The 9648-nt window shown below is 42.1% G+C and overlaps 1 protein-coding gene across 5 annotated transcripts; it reads right to left on the reverse strand.

Annotated features, from left to right (window-relative positions):
- Nucleotides 1124–4457, reverse strand: LOC8057987 (carotenoid cleavage dioxygenase 8 homolog A, chloroplastic). Of its 5 annotated transcripts, XM_021464566.1 has the most exons (6): nucleotides 4174–4315; nucleotides 3952–4034; nucleotides 2776–3594; nucleotides 2482–2684; nucleotides 2119–2414; nucleotides 1124–1727 (listed from the first exon to the last, which is right to left on the reverse strand). In XM_021464566.1, exons 3-6 carry the CDS (start codon nucleotides 3394–3396, stop codon nucleotides 1579–1581), a joined length of 1269 nt encoding a protein of 422 aa, XP_021320241.1. In that variant the 5' UTR covers nucleotides 3397–3594; nucleotides 3952–4034; nucleotides 4174–4315; the 3' UTR covers nucleotides 1124–1578. The 5 variants fall into 5 exon arrangements, with proteins under 5 accessions (XP_021320241.1, XP_002445688.1, XP_021320239.1 ...); XM_002445643.2 differs by lacking the exon at nucleotides 3952–4034 and having other exon boundaries at nucleotides 4174–4457; XM_021464564.1 differs by lacking the exon at nucleotides 3952–4034 and having other exon boundaries at nucleotides 2115–2414; nucleotides 4174–4457.

The raw sequence follows: 9648 nt of genomic DNA on the forward strand, positions 1-9648 counted from the left end.
AAAACGACGAGAGCGCGGCGGCGACGGCCGGGGAGGGCAACTGTGAAGGAAGGTGCTCAGGCGGCTCAATGTACGGCACCTGGATGCGGGACATGCCCTGTCACTCACAACGAGGGCTTCAACGCGCGCTGATGCGACGGTTTCCATTGGAGTGGCATTCGAACTGTGGAGGGCAGCCTCGTAGCGCGGTGAATGAAGTAGCCACTCTAGTTACAAAAGTTTGTTGTCTAGCTAACACTCGCATCCACATTTAATAATAACAAATAGGAAAAAATGTCCACTAATTAATGACTACTTGGTAATACCCCTCATGTCCTAAACGACCTCTATTAGCCAGTGGCGGAGGCACAGGGTATGCCAGGTATGCACTGGCATACCCTGTACAACCGGCAAGTAGTAGCATATATAATAGTATAGATGTTGTATATTTGTAAAAAGAAAAAAAACATGCCTGGATTGAATCTTTGCTCTTTATCATGTAGATTTCAATTCCTCCAAAACGAAGGGATCCAAATAGCCCCTGGTAAAATTGAATCTTTGGTCCTCATCTTTTGGTAGATATTGAGTGGTATATTTTGGATGACTATCGAGTGAGATATTTTTTCGAATTGATTTTTTTTTAATAAGGGGTCTCCCCATTTCATGATGGCCATGAACGGAAATACAACACAGTTTTTTTTTCTTCAAATTGACGAAGACGATATAATCAAAACATTCATGTCCCTGGAACGCGTCAAATAAAACAGTAAAATAGCAACTTAAGTCTCCGGTACCTTTTTATGCCTTATTAGAACTGCCGATACAATTTTTGAACTATTTATATTGTATTTGTAGATGGTTCCAATTTAATTTGATAATTATTACTGAATTGCTAGATAGATTTATCGAATTGGATACAGATTTTTTTTGAACGGCATACCCTGATGTGAAATCCTAGATCCGCCACTGCTATTAGCAATACGGAAACGTGGCAGAGGAGCGTCGACTCATGCCAGAGGAGCGCGTCCTCCAAGCTGCCTTGATGCATGGCTTGATCGATCCTAGCATCTGGCTCGCTAGAAGAGTAGTAAGCGTGTGAAGGAAAAGAAGCATATATAGGAAGGTTTCTGCAAAATACAAACATAAACGAAGGAGCATGAACATCTGCTGAACCGCTTAATAGAAAGTTAAGGATCCAAAAGCACAGTTTGAGAGTTGATGGACCTATATAACACCTCCTCGTAAGTTAATTAATGAACCTCTGGTGCATTCTTTTTACTCAAAAAGGAATATAAACTTCTGAACCACAAAAGATCGAGCTAGCTGTTCCACCGAACATGCATGAACATGCACTCGATTCTCTCAGAAAAGAGCATCTTATTATGGAAGGCACTAGCTGAAATAAGGAGTAGGAGCCTCTCTAGATCCTCCACTGCATATAGTATTTTTTTTTTGATGAACCCATATACAGTATATATTCAATGAGCACACTAGCTACTACTGTGGCGCTTGAAGACGAGAAGGAGCAGCCATATGCATGGTAGCTTTTGCGTCAATATAAGCACCGATGACTGGCAATACGGATAAGCTTCTTCAGTTTCAGTTGTTGTCTGGGATCCAGCAGCCGTGGAAGCCGAAGGGTAGGCCGTAAGGTAACCGCAAGCGGGCAATCTCTTTGAACGTCGCCGCGTCCAGCAGCAGCACGTAGCCGTCACCGTCCATGGTGCTTGCAGTAGATATGACAACCCCTACACAAATTTGTTTTGGACATGGTCAAAATAAAGCACAATCAAGCCTTGTTTAGTTACACTCGAAATCCAAAGACTTTTCAAAATTTTCTATCACATCAAATATTACGAAACATACATAAAGTATTAAATATAGATAAAAATAACTAATTCCACAAATTGACTGTAATTTGTGAGACGAATCTTTTGAGCTTATTTGGTCCATGGTTGGACAATAACTGCCAAATACAAACGAAAGTGCTACAAGACCCAAAAACTTTTCACCCTATGAACTAACCAAATTAAAGGCCTCAGTTGCACGCCATCAAGAACATAAATGTTTTAACGATCTATGTAAAGCCCCAGAATGTGTTATAATTTGCAAGGGAGGAGAGAGTATTAAATTACCGACCATCATCTTCATTGGTTGCTCCCGGCCTGGCCACAAAGAAGGGCTCCGATGGCACCGTGCCCTCCTCATGCCAGCTCGTGGTCTCCTTCTCCACCAGGTCCATCTTGGTGAGCGCGTTGAAGAAATTGCATGGCCGGCGCGCGGTGCAGGCGTACAAGTAGCGGTACTCCTTGCCGACGTAGTCTGGGTTGATGGTGCTCAACTCCACACCCCGGCCGTGCTCTTCAGGGTCCAGCACTGTCTCCAGCTCGCCCATGGCGGCGCTGCCGTCCAGGGGTATTCTGAACCGTGCAACCCTGCCCATTTTGAAAAAACCCAGCTCCAGAGACCTCTCGAAAGAGATGACGCATGCTTAATTATTACCTGGAATCAGGGAAGTCCTTGGCCGTCTCCGGCGATCTAAGCCTGTGGAGAGCAAGTGCCTGGATGATAGCAGGATCAGCGTAGTACTCGCAGCAGTCGGCGATGATGGCGTTGGGCCGGACACCGTCGTCATCATCACCATTCTCCTCGTATGCGTTGATGAAGTGAAATGCCACGAAAGGAGGCACCTCGACGCTCGCCACCTACAATTATAAGAAATCGTCGTCAAATTAGCTGATTTGATCGAGATTCCAACAAGTTCAACTGGCTAGCTCATAATGACAAGGTACTTACAGTGTTTCCAGTGGATCTGCATATGACGTGCATGTAGCTCCCGGAGTGTGGTAGCCAGTCCATTATGTAAAACGGGGTGAGCTCGGACATGAGCAAGCAGGCGACCGAGTACCGGAGCGGCATCTCCGGCACGACGATGTACTTCGCCGTGACGGCGAACGAGTGCACCCACGCCGGCGTCGTGCCTCCCCGGCACCGCACCCTCCCGACCACCTCCCGCCTGTCGTTGCTCCCAGTCCCACCAGCTGCCATCATCCTGGCCACGAGGTAGCCCCGCCGGGCAAAGTCCGGGTGCAGCATCAAGACCTCGGCGGCGGCGGCGGCGCGGGTCGTCGTCGTCGTCGTCGTCGTCACCACCGGGTGCGTGCACTGCACCGGGCACCACAGCCTGTCCGCGTACCGGAGCTTGCCGACCGTCTCGAGTGTCTCCGGGTCGACGAGCACCGAGCTCTTGGTGACGTCGGCGAGGCACACCACCCGGCCATCCCCGAGTGGGAGCACCGCGGTGTTGGCGTTGTCGGACATGCCGGCGCCGGTGACGAGCCCGACGACGTGCCGGAGGCGGTCGAGGAGGGTGCCCGGCTCGCTAGGGCACAGCTGGGAGAACTCGCGCATGCGCATGAGCGGACGGCGGCGGCCGTGCGCCCTGGCGGCGGCCTTGTATGCGTCGGACTCGATCTGCCTGTGCGCGCCGGTAGCACGGCCACGAGCGCCCTGGAAGTAGACACGGACCAGTGTGGCGTAGCCGTCGAAGACGTGATCCAACGCGTGGTCGCCTACCTCCCACACACCTGGCCCGTTCCTTAGGTACGTGCCGTTCTGTACCATCACACAGCAGATTCAGAGTTTCAGACCAAGTAATAAGATCTGTTACTACGATATCTTATTGTACATACGTGTTCTTATCAGGGAAAGAAAAGGTTCATTACCCCGCCCAGGAAGGAAGGAGCTCATGAGTATATGCTAGACAAATGCACGAGTCAATATTTGGAAGGACAATTTGCTTTATACTACGCTGCTCAAGATCCCATGGCCGCCACCCAATTCTAAAATGATGTTGTTGCTTTTATGTGTCAACTGCCTCCTTTCTCAGCGTTTAAGTAAGCTCGATCGAGAGGTGTTTTCATTGGAAATGCTCGAAGTGCGAAAAGCTTTGGGGCACAGATGAGACCGTACCAATTCCAGTGGGTGGCAGCATCTGAGATCACGGCCGCTGCTGGCCGAATGCTTAGTGGAGAAGTATTATTTCTTCAAGAATTCTAGCCCGTGTAGGAGTACAGACGGACATGATAAATTGGCAATCATGCATAGATACATATATGTGACCATTATATTAATTAATAAGCTCAAAACTGCTGCGGTATATATATAAATATACATGTATAATTAAGTACGTACCAGCCAAGCAGGGATGTGTCCTTCTATGGCCAAGTCACCTTCCCACCGTTCGTGTCGGATGCTGGTCCAAGCAGAATGCTTTGTGCAATCTCCAGCGGCTTGAATTCGACGACGACTGGCGCGGCAACGATGACATGCCGATGCCGCTGCCGTGCTGATGATGGTTTGGCCGGCGGAGCGGCGAGAGGCATATAAGTATGGTGTAGGGGCAGTGCAAAGCGTGGGGAGTTTGCAGGCGGCCATGCTGCTTATTTGCTTCCTTCGCCTAGCTCTTGTTAGACTTGTTATATACTAAACGAACAAGCGGGCAACTTGTTTAATACTCCCTCCATCATCTTGGAGAGTTAAGCATCTCAAAAGTTTGACTAAATTTATACTATAAAATAATAACATTTATTAGGGCACTCCTAATGCTAAAAATTACATGTAGTTTCTATATTTATTAATTTCTATAGACACTATGTATAGAAACTATGGTCCTAATGGATAGTTTTCTGTACAATAATTTGTTATCCGATCACATTCATTCTCTCTCCATTCTCAACCAATCATATCACTTTATGTCTTGGATCTCATGTAGACATGGTTTCTAAGTTAGATTTAGTTTCAATGATTTTTGCTCTCTCTCTTCAATAACTACCTTGCCACGTCAGCAAAATGCTTAGGTGTCACCATAATTAATGTCTATAGAAACTATGATGATTTCTGTTTTGGGAGTGCCCTTATGTCAACTAAGTATTATTAAATTTCTCATTAATTATATTTTCATAGGATACTTATTTGATGTCATAAATCTTCATTATTTTCTCTATAATTTTGGTCAAACTTGAGATTTTTTAACTCTCTAAGATTCTTGAAATGTCTTTATAGTTTGAAATGGAGGGAGTACTTCCTTTGTTCCAAATTATAAGATAAAAATAGTTTAGTTTTTCTAAAAAATATTTTATTATATGTGAAGACATATTGAATATTTAAGTACATATAACAAAAACTATATATATTCAGAGAATCCAAAGCGTTTTAGAATTTAAAATGGAGGGATTAATTACTTCATTAACAATAATAAAGAATGGCACGCGTGGATATCGTTGTTCAATCCCGGCAGCTCTTTACGTGGACTAATTGTATCCACTACTACCACTGGTCTAGTATCCTTCATATGGATGGACATATTTTAATTGCATACATGCCATGCATTAGCGGTTGATTCTCCTCCTGTGTGTAGCGCTGTACACACGTAATGCTGTCTGTCTCACATGTGACCAATTCTTCTTAGTTTGTACAGAAGGTGGTGTACCAACCCTACGAGCTGAGTTTAGTTAATTACTAGTAGGTAGTTGTGCTTTTGTAGTTTTGTGGATGGTGTTTCATTCGAAATCTTGGCATTGTTCTTATTGCTGATACCGACATTCATAGGTGGGCCGATGTAATACCCGATTTTAAGGACAAAACCAGATATGCACCATATGTGAGTTTTAGAAGTCAAATCTCACATATAGCTACAAATAAGGGTTAATATCAAAGAACAATGCATAAATATATAACGTACGTAATATTAAAGAGATAACCTTTAATAGCAAACAGCGGATAGACAACTTTAAACTTCGGGTATTAACTCCTCTCCACAGGATCCAACTGACTGGTTGATCACAAGCCCAAAACTTCTCCTGAGGTGTGGGGGGAAATTGCAAGAGTGAGCACATATCGTACTCAACAAGTATAACCAGGGGTTCATGAGGCTCAAATAGCTGACACTGGTTTGACTGCATTTAGCTTTTAATAGTTGATAGCATGTTTAATCATTGGATAGCAAATGTCAAGGTAGCATAATTAATCCCATAACCACATGATCAATTGTATACAGGAATTATGAATAACACATATAAACAACATAATAAACCATCATTTATCATCATTAATCAAGTTCATCAGTGTCCATCTATTCCGTCAGTTTTCCGGGCCGCCCGTATCCGTGGGCACGGCTAGTATACCAGATTTAACACTCTGCAGAGGTTGTACATCTTTACCCATGAGTCATGATTTACCCTTTCGCCCGAGGCCCGTCGATCTCTTAGCTCACTTCCAAGGAAAGCCGGCAGGGTTCACTATGAAGTCTTTCAAAGGTTCGTCTAGCAAGTTAGGGCCGCAAGGTTTCGTTTGCGCGCAGATATAGATACCCCCTTCCGAATGGCACAATGACGCGCAGCCTATACACATAGGGACAGGGGCTCGCACTATACCCAAAACGGTTCAGCCCCTCCGCCCTTTCGGGTAACCTCTAACAAGCTAGAAAAGCTTACTCATACTTGACTAAAGCCAGAGCCATATAGCCCTCATGGTTGTACGAGTTGTCCCAGCTTTTGCCAAGGGATAAGTCCTTATGGAGGGTCAAGATCAATCCAGCAAAAGCTAGAGTTCTTTCCACCCTTTATATTCAAGTTGCTAGAAAGCTTATTTTATTGTTTATTGTATATTCAAATATTCATGTTATAAGATCATGGATTATTAATCAAGCACTAGCAAGAACTACCCAAATGCATATCCAAATAGGTAACAAGGAATTCAGAATAACAATCATCTATGATTTTGCTACGGTCATCAAGGTGGACACATGCATATGATAAATGTTATATTAATTGTGTATAGGTAACAAGGATAGTCCCAAGTTATACTTGCCTTAATCTAATTGCTCTTGCTGATCTTGCTAACTCTGCTGGTCTTACTAGTTGTCCAAGGCTCTGATCTCGATCACTGAAGCACCCTTGATCACCACGAATTGTTTACCGGCTAAACTCGATCATCGATCACACAAACAAACGGAGAAAACATACACGAAGCAAACAAGACTACAATTAGAACAGTACACCAATCAATAAAAAGGTTAAAAACAAATATACGCACAGTTACAGTCACGCAGACACAAAAAAACACACTAATCGGATCTACGGTGTAAAAAGAACAACTACCGAAAGATTTGCAAGAGTAAAGACTATATGTTTGTTTTATTTTAATTAACAAAACCATATAAAATCTACTAATTCAGATTAATCAAATTATATTTTAGTTTAGAAACTGAGCGAAAACTAATCATATTTTATTAACATATATTATCACATAATTCAACTTAGATTTATCTTGGTCAAATTAAAAGGACGTGTGAGAACACCTACACGAACTGCATGTGGCGTGGATTCAAGCGAAGCAAAATATTATAATATAAAAATACATTGGTGATAGTGATTAATCTATATTAATATTTAATTTAATTAAAGACACATAAGCACATGTCAGAACAAACATAACTAATAATAGACCGTGATCATCACGTCCTTGCAAACTCAGCACAACTTGATCGCACTAAAAACAAATTTAGGATAGTGAAACTACCGAGTTTTAAGAACTGTAGCTAATTATTTAAAGAAAAAGACCATACAATAAAGAATAGATTATTGAGAAAATGTGAAGGATGTATGCGTACGTATTGTATTTGGCTTTTCAGGTAGGCACGGTAGCAGCACGCGACGGCACTCGGTATAGGCACCCAGACAAGGCCACCGAACTGGCGTTACGTGTCCGCTGCAGCGAACATGAAGAGGAGTAGATTGGCATTGACAGCATGTATATCACATATATACGTGGAGAGTATCTGATTAGAAGCAAAAGATCAGCGTCTACTAAGCAACACAAGGTGGATAAAAAGAGATCATCATATATGGATACACGTACGTGTTCGTCCAGAGCATGGCCGGTGGCTTTGCTTATTGCCGAGGAGAGGTAGGCAGGGCGTACAGGCGAGAGGCCAGCGGTGCCAACAGCGTCATGGCAGGCAAGCTCGGAAATCGTGGATCGATGGAGCGGCGGCGACAGCTGGTCTCTCGGCGAGATCCAAAGGCGGCAAGAACAGAGAAACTTCTAATTTAATACAAGAGCGATTTCCTAAACTAAAGGCTTTCTTTATGATATGTTTTGTCTAAGGGATTGGTACACATATATAGAGAGAAAAACTATCCACATCTACATCAATTAGCGATTAGCGATATGGTACTAATTGATTTGCAATCTTCATCTTTACTAAAAGACCTAATTAATTATTAAAGCCCATTAGTAAATAAAGACATTGACCATTGAGATCATGGGCTTGAGCTTTTTATTATTTTCGAAATTAATTAATTTGGCGAATACAATAATCCTAGAAAAGTCCAGAATTATGATTTAAGCCATGAAAAATACTCCAAATATTTCAGAAATTCAAGGAAAAATCTCGTAGACATTATGAAACATGAGAAAACCAATTAAAGTATTTGGATCTCATGATAAGATAATTTGAAGCATCTAAAAATTAGACTATGCTTACAGAAAAGTGAGAACGGAAGCTAGAAAATTCCTACAAAGTTTGTAGAGACTGCTTGATGGACGAGGAACTAAAAGAAGTGCTTTGAGTGACAAAGAAAAGATTTTAGGAAGCTCCTAATAAAAACTTGAGCTTAGAAACAAGGAATTTGGTTGTAGATGAAGATAAAGATGTACGAAGATCGTTCTACTAAACGAAATTTTAAAAACTTTGCTTAATCTCAACACACAAAGGAGCAACAAACAACAAACAAACATCACATAAAACATATGCACCAGCATGTATGCATAATAATATTGCTAAGCCATATGATAAATTTTAATTTTAAAAAAATATTACTTTTTCCTATATTTTCATGAGCACAAAAATATAAAATTAAATAATTTTATCTCTATTTGAAAAGGAGTAAATTTTAGGGTGTTACAATTCTACCCCCTTAAGATGAATCTCGTCCTCGAGATTCGGAAGACAGTTATCAAAGAGACGTAGATTTTGAATCTTGTTCACTTTCTTGAGTAGTTATATCTTCATAGCAATGATTCCACTCTCTTACTCCATGTAGCCTCTCAAGTATTCCTAAAATATCGACGAGACACCTAGTGTAGTAGGTACGATCCTTCTTTAAACTTATTTCTCCTATCCTTTTTAGACGCTACACATCATATAGTCTTTTAAATCCGCTGTAGAGTCCCTTGATCCAAGGTTAGTTTCATCACTAAGTTCCAATTATCGGTACCTTTATCATAGTTAAGTTGCTTCACTCTCACACTATACATACAACTCTGTAGACTTTGGTGTCATCTGATCCTCATACACAACTCTTAATCCATGAGTATCAGTAATGACATAAACCTCCATAGCTATTAGCACACTCCAAAAAGAATGATATCTTGAAACAAACCAACATACCAAGCACTTGATGTCCTTGTAGATGTTCCAGTTATTAACCACTTCTTCTCCTTGTAGTTCTTTAATTGGGCTACCCCCCTTAAGAAAAGTCAACTAGGGGACCAAGAAAGGTAGCTTGCATACTTTCCAGACAAGTTAACATTGAGAACTTCTGACATCCCAAAGAACTTATGTGCAGTGGAGCAAATAGGTATCCTGAAATTTCCTCGCGATAT

The sequence above is a fragment of the Sorghum bicolor genome, chromosome 7, assembly GCF_000003195.3.
Source record: "Sorghum bicolor cultivar BTx623 chromosome 7, Sorghum_bicolor_NCBIv3, whole genome shotgun sequence".
NCBI lineage: Eukaryota > Viridiplantae > Streptophyta > Magnoliopsida > Poales > Poaceae > Sorghum > Sorghum bicolor.